Raw genomic sequence first — 22105 nt, 5'->3', positions numbered from 1 at the left:
ATGTCTCTCAACCCTTCAGTGCTTCCTGAATTAGACCCTTCTTTATAGATAACTGCTTCCTTTTCCACTTATTTACCTTTAATTCCTTCTTACAAACCACTCCAGGCAGCTATTATACCATCTTGACAGATTTGAAGTAGTTTTCTCCAGAGCTAATCCTTAATATCACTTCTTGGTTCATTAAAGAATTTGTTTTATTTTTTTGATAGCCATTTGTACCCTGGAATGCCTCATCATTAGGACAATCTAATCTTAGTATTCCTAGTTTTTCTTGAATATTCTTGCTGCAAATTAGAACATAAACCCAAGTTGCACCTTTTTGAGGGGACGGGCGGACCTTATTCTTCTGTTTGATATTATCTGGGATTATCTTTGCCCTATTGATTATCTTTTTTTCTTACTGGCTACGTACCTCAGAATTCAGTTATCAAATTTTAACAACAGTCTTAGATCAAAATACCAAAATATATATTGAAGTGTGTTCATATGTCCAACAAATACCCTTAAGTCTTATTTTCCAGGAAAGCATGGCAGTGACATTTGTATTGTGTTCTTTCTGTTTATGAATACTGTCAGATTAAAACAAAATCTGGGCGTGAATGTTTGTTAAAGAGGTTGGAAAACACTAGAGGGAAGCTAAATACTACAAAAGTAGGATGACTGTGGAATATGATTAAATGTTTACAGAGGTAATGTCTCTAGGTCTCCAGCAGGGTAAGCTCGTAAGTGCTGTAAGGACTTATAATAAATGATGGCCCTTCCCCAAGAGTAATCCATGATACTGTAAACAAATTGTACAGCAGCACAGACATGCAAATAAACAGTAACAGGCTGATGTAGAGGTTAATATTAGTGTTTCATTTATGTATTCAGATTTTTTTTCTCCTTTGTATAAGTTCTGTTTCACATGTTCCACTTTCAAAAAATCTACTTGGTATATAAAGTTTTTCTCTCATTTCCAATAGAGAGGCTTTTAAATTTTACAGGAACTTAAGCTGTTTTTTAAAAGTTTGCTGCATTTTCTCATCCATTTATTTAGTTTTTGGTTTTGTCCTCTCAATTCCTAATATAGTGCATTAGTATAGGTTTTACTTACCATCATTTTCCATTCTTTCCATTTTTGCTTTCCATTTTTTATTATCTTTGTGAGACTTTGTTTCTAGTGTGTTTCTCATTTTTCCTTTATTCTCTGTCTTTTTGTCATCTTTCTCTTCACTTCAGATCTCCTGTTTGTGTCCTTCTACTTTATGTAAAACTCTTTTTGTTGTGGGAGGGGAGAAAGTTTGTTCAGGTTTTTCTTTTACAATATCAAAGGGCTCAAGACCAAAATTTGAATGAGTTGATTTTTTTTATTACATATGGCTATACAACTTTGGCCTAGGTCCTGTAATCTAAGGTTACATTTGTAGGGACCACTCAGGCTTGTACAGCATTCCACTGAGCTCCACAGAAGCCTGGATAGTTGTGAACGCCTGGCAGAAGGCAGGGTAGATTTGCAATTTGTATGCCTCTAACAGAAGTTATGTTTAAGACGTGATTAACCGGTTAAGTAGTGACCTGGCCACACGTTCATTCGATTTAACGGTGTGGTAAAATAAGGGATAAGCTACCAAATTACTACACAAAATATGGGTACTAACATTGTGGCTGGTTCCTGTCATGTCTTTAATTGAATGTGTGGCCAGTGCTGCCAGCCTCTGGAGTACACTGGAGTGTTTCAAGACTTCTGTGTGATCCAGAGACTGGGAGCTCCTGATTGGGGCTTCCAGTTTGGAGGTGCACTACGTGCTTCCCCAGCTGGGAACTCTGATCAGTTGATCTAGGCTTGCAGCCATGGTGGTGCAGGAAGCCAGGCTTGTTACTTTCTGGTGCAAAGGGAGCATAGGATGGGGCTCCCCCTGCACCGACAGTGTGGCACAGTGGGATCTGATGCTCCATCTCACAATTGGGTGGCATGGCAGGAAGCATGACTTTTGGGATCCTGGATTAAATTCCATCATGTACTTAACTTAATGTCTCTCAGGGGCCATAGACCAGCTAAATTAAAGATCTGTAGCATAAGCTTTCACAAGCAGAGGACATAGAGGGTTGAAATTGAAAGAAAGAAAAGCAAACAACAAAATGTTTGATTACATTTCAGTTTATGGCCTGTCATTGTGAAGTCCACCTGAAGCTAATGAGGCACCAGAGGCAACAGTCCACCGACAGACCAGTGATTTGCAGAAACAGGTTTAGATATTTTAATTACATTGCTTACGGCCATCATGACTATGTATAGTTCTGTTAAATTCATAACATTTTATGAACAAAAGGTTTACAGTGACATTCTCCTGTGGCTTGGGTCATGTACTTAAAAAGTCACAACAGTTTACCCATAATACTTTAGATTAAAATAATTCTCTCTAAAACATCACCTTATTGCACTTACAATGCACAGATTTTACCTTATAATTATTTACAGACTATTTTTTAATCCATTTGAAGTATATACCTAAAATGATTTCATGGTAAGATAGCAGATGTTTTTGAAATTTTCTGTGGTGTTATTTTGCCTTCTCAGCTTGATAATGGGTTTTAAAAATTCAGCCAGATTTCACTAATATATTTATTACCATATTTACTCAAAACAAGACGCCTTCCTTCCCCCAGTTAGCATGGGGAAGAAACCGCCTCATCTTACATTTGCATACAAGGAAACTGCATTAAATACATTATGCATCTTTGAACTGCTAAGAAAAGCAGCATGTGCTCAGTAATGGAGACCAACTAGGAAGTTGATTAAATGCAGCCAATACTGAGCATGACTATAAATGACACCACCCATACTGAGCAGTGTTGGGAACCTAGAATCCCTCTGTCACCCCCGGTCTTAGCTTCTCCCATATGATTAGTGTGGCCTCACCCTCCATGAGGTGGGCCAACCAACCTGGCTTGCACCTCATCTGTATATAAATTTTTGGAGGATCGCAGGACTCGTGCCAAGAACACTTGGTTCCAGTTCACGAGTGGGGGTCTGATTAACATATGGATCCTTTGTGGGGGGTTTCTGGAGTACACACACATTGAGCAGTGCTAAGCTGTGGGGGCATCATGGTTTTAAATGCTGTCAGCTGCTGGGGCCCAGCCCAACGAACTATATATTGTCAACCGTGAGCCTTTTGGCTTTGGACTAATATGTATAGTTTGCCTTGTATATAAATAGGTGCCAGGGTGCTACTTAAAAGTGTGTTTGTGGAGTACCTGTGCTTAAAATTGCAGCATTTAAAAAAAAGGTAAAATGCATCCATTCTGGTTGAACTAAGTTTATAGGTATTATATGCAAATTGCTACAGCCATGTTTATTTCAGGGTAATTTTTTTTTCAGATTTGCTCCTCACTTCCATGTGTTCAGGGAGAGCAGGGTCTAATGGTAAGGAGTGGGGAATAGGTTGCGGGGGTAGAGGAAAAGGGAATTATCTAAGTCCCCAGATTTATTTTCCTTGCTATAGCAGTGGGAGGGGGATAAACCTCCAATAATTAGATTCTGTGCCTGGAAAACTATATCAAATTATAAATTGTCTGTATATAGAATATAATTAATCTAATCTTATATTTGAGGAAATATGGTAGTTTAGTTTGAGTTTATATCAGGAAAATGAGAGTAAACCATTTTATGTATAGTATAATTCAGTGGGGGCCCATCTTTTTGGCATGAGCTCCATAACTTAAGCTTGCACCCACCCTGGGTGCTTATTCCTAGCCCCTTTCACTGCTTTCTGCTCCCTCCCTGCACTCCCTTTCCTGTTGCCTCATGCCATATACAGAGGCTGCCCATGCCACTTCTGGCATGTGTGCTGTGGGTTGACCACCTCGGTAAAATTTTATCCCCAAACCAAATACTACAAATGTAGCAAATATAGAATTGTTTAAATGTAATAAACCCAGTGTAGTTTATGTATGAGATAACTCGTTGTTTTTGTTAGAGAATGGTACTATGTTAATTAACATCTTCGTTAATGTTGATTTACAAACAGTTTAATGTATTTACTGGTACAGTACTTAACACCCCCCCTCCCCCCACAATTTTCTGCCAGAATGGCTGTACTTACTCAAAGAGAGATAATGAAGTGACCTAAGCTCTGTTTCAGATGAAAGTATCACCCAGTTTTAACTGTGGAGGTACAATAGTATGTGGGTACAATAGATCTAAGGATCTGAAGCTTGCTTTTAATAGGAAATAAGTCCCTAATGTTTGTGGTGGAAAAAAATAATGTTCAGTTGTTAACTGAATAGAAGTCACTGCATTGTCACCACATTTTGCTGAGACTGCAAGTAGATGTCTTCATTCCTTTCCACCTGTTTGGACTTTTGTTAATTTGCAGAAGTCAAACTAGGGAGTCCTATGGTCAGCAGTGAAGCTGGCAAGAATCAGATCCATTTAATTCTGTTGCTAGTTAGGAAGCAGTGAGTACTAAGGAGACACATTGGAGTTCTGCATTAAGATGACAAGACTTCATAATTGGAGGCTGGAGGAAAGCTGGAGGAGTGTAAATACTCCCCTTTGGTATTTAAAAGACTGAAATAACAGTATAATAGGGGACATACTTTAATCATTGCAGCCATGAGACTGAACTAAATGCCAGAGAAGTAGAGAACCCTTACTGTTTGTACACAAGAGGGATACAGAGGGAAGGAGTATGCTTATTTTTATTTCCAGGAGCAAGGGTTTTTTGGAAGCAGAGGAGGGAATACTTCAGTTTATTAGACAAATATTGGTGAGGGACTCATTTTAAAAGATCTAGAGGTGATATCCATATATTAATCTTGTATCTCCCCACTTTCCTTCAGCCCCTGGACAGTGGGAGTCCCTCCCTCATCTGATTTTTTTTGACTAGTTTGTTCAGTTGTCTGGCTCTTAGGAATCTATCAAAATGCCAATGCTTGTATATTAGATTAAGCAAGGGAATGCAGTCCCTATGTGTGCATGGGCACAGAAGAAAAAGAAGGCTTTTTAACAAGATAGAAAACAGAAGTGTGATATACAAAGGTGGAAGAGTTAAAGAAGAGGAGGAAGAAATTTTAAGAGACAGTGTTGGAGAGAGAAGAGAAAGAAGCAAGCAACACAGGAAGAGGAAAAATGTTGTAGAAGGCAGGGGGAGAAAGGAAAAATGGAGTGATACTAGAAAGAATACAGTCAAACTAAAATAAAAGGAGTTTAGGGGTTTTTTGATATTCCAGTACTCACTAGATATTAAACAATCAGTTTATTTACATTTCAGGAGGTATGGGCCTGAAGCCTGGTTGAATACATATACTTTTTAAAAAACCTATGATAGTGGTATTAATTAGGTTAATAAATACCAGGTAAATGTATGAAACGCCTCACTTCCCTCCCCTCTTAATATACATTTACCAGTGCAGTCTGATAGAGAAAAAAATAAAATCCTCTCTCTCAAGGGCATGCGGAGTTGGGGGAGAAGGATGAGAACAACTTCTGACACTTAGTTATTTGGAAATGTATAAACTTTTCAAAGTACATAATCCATTTAAGATATTTAAATAGGAAGGTGATACAGAATTACCTTCAAAGAATATTTTTGAAGGTATAGGATATGTCATAGGTTAAAAGAAATGCAGTTGTTCAGAAGGAAAAATCAGTAGAATATTATGATGATCTCTATTAGGTCAACATGAGATTTTTCCATTAAACCTGAAAGCAAAGAAGTATCTGATTTGGTATGCCATTTTCAACAATGCCATGCATTAAGTGCTCCAGAAAAAGATGCCAGAAAATATGCAGTTGGGAGTAATCTCTTTAAAAATGTCCTTCGTACCTAGGATACTTACCAGAAGGTACAAGGAGGGCAGGAACCTATACTCTCTATATGGGTATAAATAACTGTATAATTGGGATTCTACAAGTATAGCCATTTCAGGAAAGGCAGGGTAGAGAAGTACTTTATAAACTAACTAAATCAAAGATGCATAATGTTCATTTCAGGAAAGATAATCTTATTTCTAACAAAATAATTACAGTGAAAACATTTTCACGAAGCATATGTGCCAGTTTAAGCTTGACAGCTCATACAAATTAATCCTAGCTCACAAAAAAAGAATGGTATTCTTACTTTTGATGCAGCTATTAATTTGATTTGGTTTTGATGTAGATATTAATCTGTACTCTCTGATCCTATGCCCCTCAGGAGCTGCTAAATTTGTAGCCTTGAGTTCCACAAGTAGCCTGAGTTTGCTTTACAGTAGGTCTAAGAATCAGGGCCCTTTTGTGCAGTGGGGTTAAGTTTGTACATTTCTAGTCTCTTTCATTTTATTTTTAATAGGAATAATCAACTGACTTTTAACTGCTCATTATTTCATCTCTTTTTCTATATTCAGTTTTATTCTTTTGGTTTTGAATAATATTGTTCAAGGTAAGACTCGGCTACTGATTTGTATAACAACTCAGCCCAGGAGTTAAATCCACATACTTTACCATGACAGTTTTTACTCATCAGTTCCTATTTCTACTCTTTGGCTATTCCTTTCCCCCCAGCGTTCCTCCCCAAAAGGCTTTGGACTCCATTAAGATGTTTACAACTGCAAGTTACATCCACTTTAACTAGGTTGTAAATCTGTAGATTGGCATAGTGCAGTGTCTGACAGATTAAATTGTCTTTACTCTTAGAGCAAAAGTGTAGCCATGTTACTTTTTTGTTTACTGAAAATCTATATACATGACTTAAAGGAAATCCCTAATGGAACATCTGCGTTGCCAATCCTTGTAATTTTTGTGAGTTGGAGAATTTAAACTGCTTCTTGAGCCCATTTTGCAGTGACTTGAGCTTCTGCCTTTTTGTTGGAGGAAACCCCTCTGTGACTGGTTTGTTTTAAATGGGAAATATTATTCACTCATTCAACAATGATTTAGTAGTAGTAATATGATTATTATTTAGTTTTTTTAATAGTGAGATAAATAGATACAATCGTATTTATTTGGGATCAGAATTAAGACTTTTAATGAAGATGAAGAAATGTGTGTATTTACTAGATTGTCTGTGTAGGCATTTGTAATACCCTTTATATCTTTTCTCAAGTATGTGGATTTTGTAAGTATGAAAGCTAAGCCTACTACTGAAATCAAACGATATATTTTGGCTGTTTTGTAATGAGTACGCATTTCTTTATACTTAGTCATAATACGTGTATTTTATTCCATGTATGGACAAGGTAAGTTTTATGTTTTCCTGTCTTTTAAGTGTTTCAGTTTTACAAATAGTTCTGTAAAGTGACAATGTAAGTTGTTCAGTAGTCTTTAAGTCTTTTTGCTTTTGAAATATTAGTAGATACTGATTATAGCCCAAGAATAGGACCAAGAAATTTGTTAATTCTAATCATGGAACTGCTACTGTAATGTAGTCCTGGTCGGGTCACTTAACTAATATCTCAGTTACTTCATCTGTAAACTGAGAAAATCTAATGGGGAAAACATGATAGTCTTTGAAGCACTTCTAAGATAGAACAGCATTTCCATGTGTTAAATGACTTTCTCTCCACCTCCTCTCCCCCCCTGTTGGAAATTATCTGATACTTTTTAAGTGGGCTGTATGTAGGTTTGAATCATAAAAACCTTTCAGAGGATAGTTGAGTACATTGTGCATTGAAACAAATGGACAATTTTAGTGGGAAATCAGTGAGTTGCAATAAACCGTGGGTTGTCCTGTCTGCAAGTATAGGTTTCAAACGGCGCTACCTACAGGTGCTAATTTTTTTTCAAGCCCAAATATGATAATTTTTTTAATTCAGTCTCACTGAGGTAAAATAAATACGGGCTTTGTTTTTTTAACGGAAACTAAAGAAACCACCTTTCCATCAAAGTTTTTTTCTTCCTTCCATGTGCTATTTTGTGCTCTTATCAGTCTCATGCTTGTCCCAACTTTCTCCCCCAATCTACTAATTAATATTGGATGTATGTTAGCTTTGGGCCAACTGGCACAGTTCCACATTTGCCATGTCACGTATAGCATGTAACGAAGATTTCATGCCTTACTTGGAAGCAAAGGTACTCTCTATTTCAGAGCTGAAAACATACAGCTGCTTTGGAGAGAAGTTTGATCTGATTTACAGAGTGCTGTAGGTAGTCAATCTCATACTAGTTGCCATAGGATACCTTTGAAATTCTAAGAACATTCACGTTACTTTTTTCCTACATGAATTTGGAGGTCACTAATACAATATATACAACACACTAATCCTTATTTTAGTCCAGCAGTTATGAGATTTCTTTTGAATTACTCAAAAAACCCACCTCAAATTGATCTGTAAGGGCACTGACAGATGTGGGGAAAATAACCCCAAAATTGCACTTTACCAGAAGAGGAACTATGCCAGTTTGACCCATCTCCTCAGTATCTGCATATATCACACGCTTCAGTGGGGCTTTTTGGCGCTTTCAATCAGCTGTTAGATAAAAGTGACAAAAAGCCCTGCTGAAGTGCGTGATCTATACAGGCGCTGGTTGAGCCGGGTCAAACTAACACGGTTTCTCTTGTGGGCGTACGCTGCACTTGGTATGGTGGTGCATCGAGCTGAAACTCAAGTGCTGTTTTACATTTTTTCCCCAAATGTCTGTCAGCAGCCAAAATAACAGAGAAGAGACTTCTTGTGTTGCTTGAGAGCCGGTAGATGGCAATAGAGCAGAGATTGAATTTAATGTTATGAAAAAATGAAGCAGGTTGTTCTGGGATTACAATCAGAAAAATACTTTTCAAAACAAGCCATATTTTAAAACATATTTTGTAAATATAACTATATTTTTTGACAAACTGTTGTTACTCTTTTATTTAAAATCATACATACAGATGCACAGTAGGAGGAAATGGGATAATCAGTGTTTCAAATCTGATAAAACTGAAATTATTACTATGCATTTGTTTAAAACCCTTGATCCCAAAATTGATGACTGTTCTTAATGTAATGCAAACTATTGTTAGATAACCACTGAAGTGGAGAGATGGAACATAGCAACCGTCAGGTATATAGCACAATATTGGGTGGAAAAAAAGGTTTTTCTTTTTTTATCACCAAAAACTATCCCTTCCAAAAGGTGCATTGAGACAGGATGTGGCTGACAGCATCACTCCTTTTTATAATGTCTCTCCTGAAAAGTACTCAAACAGTTATTTCAGAACCAGTACATAGAATACATACTTTATTTCTACACATATATCTATATTTGACTATTTAAAAATATCATCTCCTTTAGGTAATTGTGCACATGCATACGCTCACTTGTAGGTAGGTCTACCAACCAATAAGTTTTGATTAGAGATTCTTTTCCATATTATTAACCATAGAATATTCTCTAGTTCCTATGAGTACCTCTTTCCTAAGTGGGTAAGTGGTGCTTATGCACATTCCACTCCTCCTTTCCCTTTAAACACTTGACTAGAGACAGAGCTGCCTGCTTATCTGTCCTAGTGGCTTGCAATACCAATTCTTTCTTCTTTTATTTTAAATTTATTTATTTATTACTTTTCTAACCACCTTTGCCATTCTAGGGAATCTGTTTTAAAAGTTCTTTTTTACTGTGTGGTAGCCTGCAGCTCTCAGCTATTGCTTGTTATTTTTACCTCCTGCAGATCTCTCTCTTTCTTTGTGACAAACCCATGAAGCACCAGAATTTTATGGCTTTATCAAGAAAATCAGTTGGTTTGTTTGACTTAGCCTTTATTGCCTTTGTCTCTTTATTATACTCCTTCAGAGGAGTTGGGCGACATTCATTTTTTTGACCAATATCCTTGTCTGGGCCTCTGGCTTGCCCTTCATGTGATGTTCTGATCCACGTTTCTGACAGCTGTATGTGATATTCTTCTTCCTCAGGGACAGCCATATCTTCCTGTTTAAGGCAGGAACAGAATAGATGAGTTCTTTGGCTCTACATCCAGTCTGGAGTTCAGGGCTGCTTATCACCACACCTCGCATCATTACGCCTACTAGACTAACACTGTCGGAATTTATACCTTTGCCTGCTCCTCACCGAGATCTAGCTCTCCAACCAAAGGCAGATGGGGGAAGCCTTTGTCCTTCATTACATAGTCATGACATTATTTGCAAAGTGCCTTCATGAAGGAGATGAGATCCCTTGACCCAGATAAGGCTCCTGAAGACCTGGGAATGCCAAACCCACTACTATTTTCTGCCTTCAGAATTTCTCGGTCATGAAGGATGCCTGCAGAAGCTTGGAGAGGCTTAGAGAGGGACACATTGGTGCCATTGAGCACAACATCTGTGGATCAGGGTATAAATGACCAAGAAACCAATCCCACTCAGGATTCAATGAGACAAGACTCCTCAGTTTCCCTGATGGACAAAGGTCTAGCACTCTCACCAAAGACAGTGGCAGTCCTTGAGTGCACTTACACACAGATGATGCTAGCAGTTGGGTGGACAGTATCTTTCTCCTTATGATGCTAAGGCAGCCAGTATCTGGCACTGATAGCCTTTGCAGACTTCTAGGGTCCTCATACCCTCTGGCAACATATTTGAGTAGCACAGTCCCCAGACTTGGTGCTGTCATGTGACATGGTCTCCCTGCTCTTCTCAGCACAGACTCCCTCTTGAGCATTGGAAAAGCCCTTTTGTTCAGGGTGCAGATCAAATGTTTCCAGTGTACAGATCATCACTCCACCTTGTGCTACTATACTCGATGTTTACTTTGGATGGATTGGCCCGCTGCCTCTAATCTTTTGGTAGAATTGTCTGAGATACCCACTGATACGAGTCTGGCCATGGGGATTTCAACAGATACTTCCATAATATGTTCTTCCTCAGGCATTATGACTGTTTAGTCTCTGGACTAAGAATAAAAGTACCAGGTACCACCTCAAGTCAATTAATACCCTGACCAGGTGTACTGGGTGACTCATTGAATTGATTTCAAGAGGTGCCACCTTTTTAAGGATTCTCTAGAGAAGTCCCTTAAGAAAAATTGGTGAGTCACACTCCTTGGTAGACTTGCATTACCATTACCGTGATCTGCAAGGGTGGCCTTACCCATAAGGAGGCAGTCATGGATCCAGCTAACACAACTTTGCAAACCTCTACATCTTTGCAGCTCCAGTGCCAGGACAGAAGATAAAAAAAAAAAAAAAGTTTCCTCCAGAGATAACTGAGCACATTTATACTCACCATAACCATTATTCCCTCCTCCCCTCACCAAATCTGGCATGCCTTGTGGCTGGGGAACATGCTGCTGTATGAAGCCACTGAATGATTTTGAAGTGTACCACCCAGGAGGTGTATCAGGGAACTGTATGTCTGTCTGGCAGCTAAAATGCTATATTTTTTTTAATATTGTAAGCCTACTGCACCTGGAAATGTTTTAGATGTTATGTTGTCCACACCCTGGGAAACTGGACCAGTTTGGTCAAAGGATCATTTTCTCCACAAGCCTCCAATTCAGAATTGCTGAGTATCAGGCCCTCCTGATTCATTAGAATTTTTGGGTCTATGAAAAGATAGCAGAACTGGTGAAAGTACAAGTACCGTTCATACATGTTGCAAAAGATTGTCTCAGCACTTACTGCTTCTGCAACACCAATGCCGGCTTCTTTTTACCAATGGAACTGTTTACTTGGTGCAGTAGTTCCACTGGCACAGCCCCCAGCCATGTGTCACTTTTTAGCCCGTAATTTAGTGGGCAGGCATGTCATAAATTAGCCTCGTGCCCTCCCTGAGTGCCATTACAATAATCTTCCCCAGTCTGATCTGCTGCTCTGCATTCTGCTCCTTGTTTTTTCTGCCCCTGTGTTTCCTGCCCCCTGTACTGTGACCTGTAGGTTGGCCATTCCTGGCATAATCTACCCCTAAACAAATGGTTTGATGATGCACTCCAAAAATGCAAACTGTTTGTTGCCCACCTGCAACTCCAAAACCACAAGGTCCCTTTTTGTCCTGCAAGAGCCCTTGCTGTCTTAAAACAGTGAGTCCTATGTGTGGTTAGTGAGTGGAATATGCCCAGCCCAGCATCCCTGTGTGATGTTCCTGCAAGTGACATATCCCGAGCAGTCTCTTAGGGATCTGTCTGCACCGTCACCAAACTTGTCAGAATGGAAGCCTTTTGGCAGGGGGGATGTCAAATGGCAGAGTTGTCCATCAGTCACTTTTTGCAAAGGACAATAGCTAGGCTATTCCAGCCAAAAGAGCTGTCTTCTGGCTTGTGGGGCTCCTCACAGGGCCAAAAATTGTAGCCAAAAACTGCCACTGATCATTCTGCTGCCAAATTTCTGGGCCTGTAGGGAACCCCTCGGGCTGAGCCGTGTCATTTGTCCTGCAGAATTGGAAATTTGGTGGCAAGGGGAGAGGCGGCTACTGTGGCTCCTGAAGTCAATACAAATAGTGCTTCCATTGCCAAATTTCTGGCCTGATGTGGCCAGAAGAGTTTAACAGCCCTGGCCGAAGGGGACTTGAGACTCGCCTCCATATATGTGGGTATTGCTTTGGAGTCACCCAACAGTGAGAATATGTATGTGGATAATTACCAAAAAGAAAAAAATGAAACTACTTATCAATAACTGGAGTTCTTTGAGTACCTAGTGTTCTTACTCATATGCACATTCAAATTCCATTCTCCTCCTCCTCTTCCTCAGAGCCAGCTTGGTACAGGACTCTGCTGTTAAGAGGATATGGAGGAGCAGAAAATAGACACTGCAATAGAGCTCAGGGTGTAAGACACACCCACAAGTGAGCATTTGTATAAGAACAGTACACCTTGAAGAACTCTAGTTATTGGTAAGTAACTGTGGTGTGCTTATAATTAGATCACAGGTGACATTTGACTAACTGTTCTGGGCCCCAGAGATAACTGCATTCAAATGATGAGAAGTTGCTGTTGTCTTACTAAAACAATATTTTCAACAAACATTGCCTATCCCAAAGCCAGAGGAATCGTATGTATATACATATCTACTGGTCAGATTTGGTAAATATTGTCTAATATTTTAAAGAGCCACAGCTCCTTTTGCTTTCATTAAATTATTACTAAGTAAGCAATTGTGTTGTAAAATAGTGTTGAGAAAAGCTGAGTTTATTAGCTCCTGCTGGTAAAAGTATAAACTTTGCTTAAGATAAACACCTTCCCAAAAGCATAATTCATTTTTACTTGAGGTGAGATTCAAAGTAATATTACTCTCCCTAAGCTTTGGGCCTACAGTGATATTTGAAGGTGCAAAATGGAGAGAGTCCTGTGCATAAAATCAGGGAAAACTCCTGAACTGAGGAATCATAACATTTCCTCACCTGTTTGATTTTAGTGCATCTAAATGATGGTATTAATTTTGAAAATGCTCTATAACAGAGATGGGAGCAGTGCATACACTTCTTTGCTCCCATGCATACGTGCTAAATCCCAGGCTTTGTAGGAGACCTTGTTTTAGAGGGAAGAGAATTTGGCATGCTTTATGCCTTCTGATAAATATGGCAACTTTGTTTAATACTACAACCAGGTAAGAAGTATACCCTTGTCATTGAGGTTTATCATAAATTTGGAAACTAGTTTGAGGTATAAATTATACTGAAAACAAACCTGAAATATGCATAGTAAGATCCTTTAACCAAATTTATTTTAAAATGGGCATTAAAACTGTACACACATTACATACAGGGCCAGATGAATCCTTTAGTGGGCCCTAGGCAAACAAACTCGTGGGACCCAACTTTTTTCACTCAGTAATTATTGTAAATTAAGCAGAGCTGGACTGCATCTTCACTTAGAGCCCTAGACATGTGCCTAGTTTGTCTACGTGTTAATCCGGCCCTGGTTACATATGGCTTTGCAGAAAAGCACTTAAACCTATATTTAACTTTTGTCCTATACTGACTTAAGGTAGTCCTTAAGGAAGGATTTTTCATGGAAATCAGAGGCTGTTGACAATTAATGCTTGTGTAACTTTAAATGTGAATCCCTAGGATTAGGGAACTTCACATCTGAAGACTTTTAGTCATGTGACTAAAGGCTATAAGTGTAAGAGTGGTGTTGTAGCCAATATTGGCACCTCTGCCCTACACCTGGTTTGGAGTGTGTGCTGTAGTGTATAGAAGCCGTGAGCTATAAGTGTAAGAGTGATGATGTAACCATCATGGTCCAGAAATTATGCAAAGCAGGGATTTCTTAGGGTGATATCTTTTACTGGACCAACTATGTAGTTGGGATGAAGTTAGACAAGCTCAGGTCAGATCTGAAGAAGAATGTCCTGATTTGAAAGCTTGTCTAGCTTCATCTCAACTACATAGTTGGTCCAGTAAAAGATATCACTCTGAAAAATCCTTGCCTCTTGCAGGATTTATAGAGGAGGGTAAGCAAAGTCTAATAATTCTGCTGCTGAATATAATAGGAAATGTGTAAAGATGGTTTCTCTCCACTCTTCATAGACTGAGTTTCAAACCAGTTCAGCTTGCCTAAATTAATGACTTTAACCGTTCTGTTTGTTTAAAGGATCCCTCGTGTTCCTGTTCATAAGGCATTTTTATATGTTATATTCTGTATTTTTATATGATATGCACAGGTGACATTTTGCTTCCTGGCAAGAAAGTGATACGGATCTGTAGCATGTGGTATCAAATCTGTGAGAGGTAGAGGGGGAAAAAAAATAGTTTACGACAGTTGTTTTACTCAAGTAGATGATATGTCACACTCCAGTTGGCTATCTGTTGTGAGTGGAGGCCAAAACAGCCAAGAAAGGATTTAAAATTGTAGCTTGATTAGGAATGCAGCACTCTTAACCCTTTCTTTTGCAGTCAAGGAATTTGACATATGTTTTCATCTATGAAGCCTATGCAACATCTACTGTGACCATTAGAGGGGAGATCGATGGTAGAGATGGGCTGGACAGAATGGGAGATCAAAGGAAAGGAAAAATTAATGGGAGCCATAAAACAGCATGTCAGCGTATACACAATTCCAAGTTGCATGTGTGTGATTCTGTATAGTGAATAATTGAACAAACATCATACCACATAGTGTATTTTCAAAAAACACTGGTTTCTTTCAAAAACAAACAAATGTCTGCTTTTTAATAGTAAGTATGTCTATCATAAGGGATGATGAGGACAGTAATTGTGAAATAAGTATTATCAGTACAAAAATATTTCTTTACTAGAATGCACTACTTTAAAAGTACAATTTAATCAATTTCAAACATAAAGGACTTGACATTTCTATTTTAAATGCAATTTTCTGATCTGTAATTAACCTAATATAGGCTTATTTTAGATTTAGTCATTTCATGTATACTTGGGCCAAGAATTAAAGTGCTTACTTATTCACTTAATTATATAGATTAGGTTCACTTGGAAAGGGTGTTAATATTTTTTTAAAATATTGTAACATAAAACCTGCTGTTAGATTTTATGAACTGAGAAGGTGCTAGTGTTAAGAATCATATTGAGTTTGAATGTCAGTTTATTGACAAAGTAGCGTTCATTATATCTGCTATCTGCAAGTGTGTTGTGAGGTTAAAAAAACATAATACAGGGAATTGTTTGTGCTGGTAAGTCAATACTCCCATTCTGAAGCATTCAAAATTGGCTTAAATATCACAAGATTAAAAAAAAATGAGGTTCTTTTAATTTGCCTTTTGATTTTTGAATTTTTGCGGTACCCATTTTCAAACTTCTCTTAGGTACTGCGAGACCAAGGACCTATCCCTTTTCTCAGTTTCCTTCCTTCCTTCCTTGACAGCTCTCATTTTCATGTAATAGGAGGCCTCTGGAAGCCCAGGACTCAATCAGGAAACAGAAGTTAAATTATACTTTCCCCTAATGAATATTCATAATCTCCAAATAGGAGCAAACTTTAGTAGAAACTGAAAAACTTTCCTGGGAAATATATTTATCTGAATAATTTGCTTGGTAAGCCTTTGTTTTGTTTAAGGCATTTCATGATATAGCTGCATGACTAAACGTCTTCAGATGTGAAGTTCCCTAAATTCTTCTCTTGATATCTTCTTAATGTTCTGGTCTTCATAGATAAGAGGGGGATCATTTGCAAATCAATGATCTTTCAGTCCTTGTTGAGCCAGTTATGCATATGATCAGATTTTGATATTGGTTGTGGGAAGCTGTTATAGAGGTTTCTAGTTACTTTAAAAGCATGCTAATTCCTGGCTACAGGTCAAGGCATTAACAAAGGAGGAGTTTGAGACAATTTAATATGGATTTGTCCTAAAGAAATGTGCTGCTTGGAGTAATTTTGAGTAACTTTTTTTTCTTAAATATTTTACAGTGTGATTGATCACAATGGCTGTTTTGTTTCTTTTTCTTTTGAAAAACAGCTGTTTAAATAGTCTAGGGAAAACATTTCAAGATATTCAAGAGGGGGGAAGAAGCTGTTTGAAATCTTAATAAAAACTGTTTGGAATTTTGTGTTTTCAGTTTTCCATGTGTGAATGGTCATGAAAGTGAAGAATTAAAAGAATGGCTCAGAGCTGCAAGTAATGGTGCTAACAAACTTGTTATAATTTTGATAATGCAGTTTAATCTTAACCAGTAGCACCTGGAAATCCGGTCCTAAATTGGTCTGAAGCAGAGATTAGCTGCACACACAATTGTTGTGCAGTGATCTGAATGCCAGAAGTTGACTAAGTGTAGCACTTAAAGGGGGCCCATTCTTGTGCTAACAAAAGTCAGTGGGAATGCTCCCACTGACTTCCATGGGCATTGGATGAAGACCATACACAAGTGTTTTGTGCAGATTTCATAACCGCATTTGATGGAATCATGCAGTTATGGCCAGTAAAGGGAGGAAGAACTTGAGTCATCTTTCTTTCTTTTCTTTCTGAAATTAACAGGGAAACATATAGATTTATTTAATGGAATCTGAAGTATTGCTTATTTAGGTAATATTTTGGTTTTCAGGCATATTGCTTGGTATGTATAGAAAAAAAAACACTCTTTCCCCCAAAATAAAATAGTGTCTTATAGTAGTGAACATAAGAGGTGCTGTACTATGTCAGAGCAATGGTCCACCTAGTCTTGTATCCTATTTCTGACGGTGGCAAAGGTGGATGCTTTAGAGGGAGGGCACTTAACCAGAGGGATATATTCATTACCCTCCCTGGCATCTAATGTTACTGGTTTAGAGATGCCAGAGGAAACATTTCCAACCATTTTGTTCAACAGCTATTAATAGATCTATCATATATGAATTTGTCTAGTGTCTTTTTTAACCTGGTTTATACTGTCTGCCCCCACCACCACCTAGGACAATGAATTCCATAAGTTAATTATGTGTTACCTAATGAAGCACTTTCTCTTTTAGTTTTAAAATGCTTCTCTACCAAGTTCAGTCTGTGCTAACTCATCTAGTATTCTGGGAGCTGGCAAGTAAGAGTTCCCTGTTCACTTTGTCCATACCCTTAGGAATATGATAGAGGTCTATGAAATCACTGCTTGGCCTTCTCCTTTCCAAACTAAAGAATCTTAGACTGCTTAGTCTCCCCTGGTATGGCAACTGCTCCATAACCCTGATCATTTTGGCTGCCTTTCTCTATGTTTTCCTGTTCTACTACATCTTTTTTGAGATGCAGAGACCAGAACTGTACACAGTATTCAAGATGTCGGTGCACCATGAATTTGTAAAATGGCATGATGATGTTCTTCATCTTCCCTTCTTACAGTGCCCAAATCTTATTGGCTTTTTGACCACTGCTGCACACCTAGCTGACGTTTTTGGATAACTCTCAGGAAGAGACCTTGGAGTCATTGTAGAGTTGTAACAGGATTGTGTAGGTACAGTTGAGGTTCTTTTTCTGCAAGTGTATTACCTTGCATTTGTTGACACTGAAGTTCATCTGCGGTTTTTTTGCACACTTACTTAGCTTGGTGAGATCTTTCTGTAACTCCTCACTGTCACCTTGGGATTTAACTACCTGGAATAATTTAGTGTCATCTGCAGACTTGGAGATTCCAATGTGTACCACCATTTCCAGATCATGGATGAAAACGTTGACTAAAACTGAGCCCAGCACAGATCTCCTTGGGACCCCATTTTTGATCTCCCTCCATCCTGAGAAGTGACCATTTAGCCCTATACTTTGCTTCCTACCATTTAGCCAGCTCTCAGTTCACAAAAGAACCTCCTCTCCATTCCTGTGGCAGTGCAGTTTTTTAAAAAGCCTTTGTTGAGGGACAGTCCCCAAAGTTCTTTGAAAGTCCAAATATATTATTTTAGCTGGATACCCCTTGTTCACATGCTTGTTTACACCCTCAAGTAACTCCAGTGAATTGGTGAGGCAGGATTTTCCTTTACAAAAATTGCTGCCTCTTCCCCAGCAGATTTTATATGTCCATGTGACTGCTGATCTAATTTTTTATGGATTCTACCAGCTTGCCAGGGATGCAAGTGAGACTCATTGATCTGTAGTTCTCAGGATCACCTCTTGAATCTTTCTTGTAGATGGGTATTATGTTGACAAACTTCTAGAGTCTGTTCGAAATTGTAGTTTACATGCTATTGCAGTTTTGCAACTTCACCTTTGAGTGCCTTCAGACCTCTCAGGTGAATGTTATCTGGTCATCATAATGTATTAGTATTACATTTATTAATTCTTATTTCTTCTGGTATCACTTCAGTGTGATCCAACTCGTCAGACCTGTCTACTAGGAAGGATTGAATTTGCTGAATTCTGGCATGGGAATTTGCTTAGTATCTTCTGCATTAAAGTCCAATGCAAAGAATTCACTTAACTTCTCTGCTATGACCATATCATCCTTGAGTGCACCTTTTACACCTTGGTCATCTAATGGTCCCACTGATTCACTGGCTTCATGCTTCTGATGTGTTAAATAAAAGTTTTTATTATTAACTTTAACATCTTTTGCTAGATGATCCTCATTCTTTTTCATGAGGAGACTGCAGACCTGATGGCATGGATTTTGGTTTATGTTGCTGTCTTTGCTATTGCTGCATTTTTATACTAAAATGGGTAGAAAACTGACAGACTTGCAAATGTTTTGACTGTGGAAAACTATACTTTTAAAGATGCACCACGAGAATATGAGGACTGAGTTTCTTTTTTGTCATCTGGCACATGAAAAGCCTGTGCTGATATGTACATGCGAAGGCCTTATTCAATTCCCACTATTGCCTACGGAAGAAATTTCATTGACTACTTAACATTTGCTGAAATTCACTTTGTGTTGGCAAAAAAGCAACACAAGAAGGAAAAGAAAATGCACCAATCTTGCCAGGGCGGAAGTATTGGCAGCATTGGGACAATATGTATGGGTGCCTCCACACAACTCGGAAGCATAAATAAAATAAAATAAAATAGTAAATGTTTTTCAGGGGCAACAGGCAATGACTTTGTCAGTTCTACCTACTGGCAGTGGTATTGGTTTTCTGACATTTTATTCTTAGACCATTATTTCCATTGTATATGTTGTTTTAGAAACAGGATGAAAAGATGGGTATTAAAGTAATTCATTAAAAAAAATCTGGAACAAAACTGGTAATTGTATGAGGACAGACCAGTAGAGAGGCATTTTCAGCCACTTCTTACTGGCTAGAACTATACAATTAATAAAAGCAGTTAAATCATATTATTTGAAGATACATGTTACAGTAATTTGTCATATCTTTCACCCAAAATTAACTGATGAAAGGTAGTTTAGGAAGAATGTGTTTAATGGATTATCTTGATTATCTTGAGCAATTATTGAACTGATCTAGATGCTGGTAAGCAGCATCATGTTTGAGCCCAGTTTTTTTTTATTTTTGGTTTTGCCTTTTGTAACCTTATAAGAGGTATAAATAAACTCTTGCATATTTTATTTTTGTCCTTATTTGTTTCTTGGTGTTTTATCCATCTTAATGAATATGCTATTTTCATCTGAAGTTGCTACAAAATGCTCTGTTTGTGGACGTAACTATTTTGATCATTCTTTTCCACCCTCCAGGTGGTAAAGGGACATGGAACCACTTATCTTGTCTTGGGCTGGAGGGAAACTTATTTTGAAGTAAGGAAAAACATTAAGTCAGGAATTCCTTCCCCCACTGCCCCCTCCTTCTACTTCTCTTTTGAGCAAAGCTTGTTGTTGCCTGTAGCTCTTGGGAAAATCAGGAAAGTTGTCTCATTGTTCTGTAGACAGGCTTTTAAGAGCAAAACTGTTAGAATAAGGATTTGAGATTAACAGAGCTCCTGAATTTTCTGTTTTGTTTAGTGTGTTCTTCATCTAACTATTTAAACATGAGTTGAGACCTTTTTTGTTCTAGTATAATCATTGCTAAACTATTTCAGATAAGTTTGCAAGAGATTACTTAGGCCGTAGAGAATGATAGAACTTATTTGGGGGTTTTTTAAATTTTTTTTTGCTAGAAAAATTTAGTGAGATGTTTTCCTTTGTCTCTGTAGTTATCAGAGACTGTTACAGACGATTGCTGTACTCGAGGCTCAGCGCACTCAAGCAGTTCAAGACCTTGAAAATTTAGGCAGACACCAGAGAGAAGCACTGAAGAATCCCATTGGATTTGTGGAAAGACTCCAAAAGAAGGTATATAATAGGCGTTTCTAAAATTTTATTTAAAAATGTTTGATAACCAATAATTCATCACCTGTAAAAGCTAATTTACACTGACATGTCCAGGGTTAAGGCAAGCAAGGTTCTTTGAGTCGATGTGAGATCTTTTATTAGACCAACTGAGTAGTTAGAAAAAAGTTTTCAGCAAGCTTTTGGGCACAGTCACTCTTCTTCAGGCATAAGGAGTCTCTGCTGTATAGGGTTAAAGTTCTTCAATGAGAGAACGTTATCCTGTTCAGGTTTGAGGGTGCTTAAATACTGTCAAATATAAGCATTTTTAAAGATTTTGTGGGTATAGTTTCAGTTGGAGTGTAGGATACATTTCACTGGAGTGTGGAATTCTTGCTCTTACGCCTCTGACACGCACAGACTTTTTATGATGTCTAGAAGTCCCATGTTGATATAAGAGGGAGGTGGTTTGGTGTGCTAGCCAGAAGTCAAGCAGAAGAAAGAACTGGTTGGTGCCTTAGAAACTAACTGGCTCAGAGAGGCATAAGCTTTGACAGCTGTGAAAACTTACGCCTCTCTGAACCAGCTAGATCAATGGTTCCCAATCTGGTACACATACCACCAGTGGTACTCAGACAACCTGTCAGTAGTACACGTTAACAGATTTATTATAATTACTTTATATGACAAAAATGTGCTAGTGGTGCATAAGGTTGAACTGAAATATTTGGTGTAGTGGTACTTATGGTTGTAGCATTTGAAATTGGTGGTGTACAATGTGTCAGAGTTTGGGAGCTGCTGAAAGGAGATATTCTGTAGGGCATCAAAAAGAAATTGTGGATTTTGTCACCATAAATGCTGTGATGTGGTTGAGTTTCTTTTTATGTCTGGTACTTACTAAGTGGAGGCTGGGTAGAGAGAGCAGTTCATAAACTTGCAAACAAAATGAGTTCTAGAAAGTCTGCCACAGACCAGCACTGCACCAGGGATTGCTCCAAAGCAGAGTGCAGGTGTGAAGTAGGAGGAAAATGAATTTTGGTGAAGAGACAGATTTCATTTTCAGGCTTTCAAAAAAAGTTAGAAAAGGGATAAAAGGGAAAGCAGGTTTTTAAGGGTTTTACTCAGTTCCTTGCTGGTGTCTTTTTGTCTGTTTGTTTATAAGCAAAAGCAATGTTTGGCTTTGTAGTATGACAGCAATGAATCCTGCTTCAGTATAGGGTGAGCTGTATACTTTGAAATGCCCTTTCCTTGGCTTTTAGGGTCTTGGGTCTGAGCAAAGGTCATTGAAATCAATAGCTGCCCTTTCATTGACTTTTGTGGTGTTGAATTGAGCTCTAAGCAAGTTGTGACAGATTCATTTGGCATCCAAGCATTGGGCTCTAACAATCATGTTGGTCAAACCTGGACTATTAATGCCAGTTGCAAAGCATTCCATGTATTTTCCTCTCTAGAAATAAAAGAAATAATGTCAAATAATTAATATGTGAATGTAAAATCATTGACCCTAGAATAACATGGGCATTGCCAGCAATTGTATTCTGAGCAGTGAATAGCAAAATCAGTTTAACAATGAAAGTGCAGCATAAAACACACTCATTTTTTGGCT

General features: G+C 38.2%; 1 protein-coding gene across 4 annotated transcripts in view; it reads left to right on the top strand.

The window, feature by feature from the left end:
• The window catches only part of ZZZ3 (zinc finger ZZ-type containing 3), a 110639-nt gene that overhangs the window by 65482 nt on the left and 23052 nt on the right, over positions 1-22105 (top strand). For all 4 annotated transcript variants that reach the window (XM_090050356.1, XM_090050355.1, XM_090050353.1 and 1 more), the window contains exon 4: positions 20385-20523. In XM_090050356.1, coding sequence (XP_089906482.1) covers positions 20385-20523 — 139 coding nt within the window. The remainder of the gene's footprint in view (positions 1-20384; positions 20524-22105) is intronic.

This window comes from Crocodylus siamensis, chromosome 5 (genome assembly GCF_052110815.1).
Source record: "Crocodylus siamensis isolate JL-2025a chromosome 5, ASM5211081v1, whole genome shotgun sequence".
NCBI lineage: Eukaryota > Metazoa > Chordata > Crocodylia > Crocodylidae > Crocodylus > Crocodylus siamensis.
The sequence above is the reverse complement of the archived record's forward strand: the minus strand, read 5'-3'. Positions and strand labels throughout refer to the sequence as shown.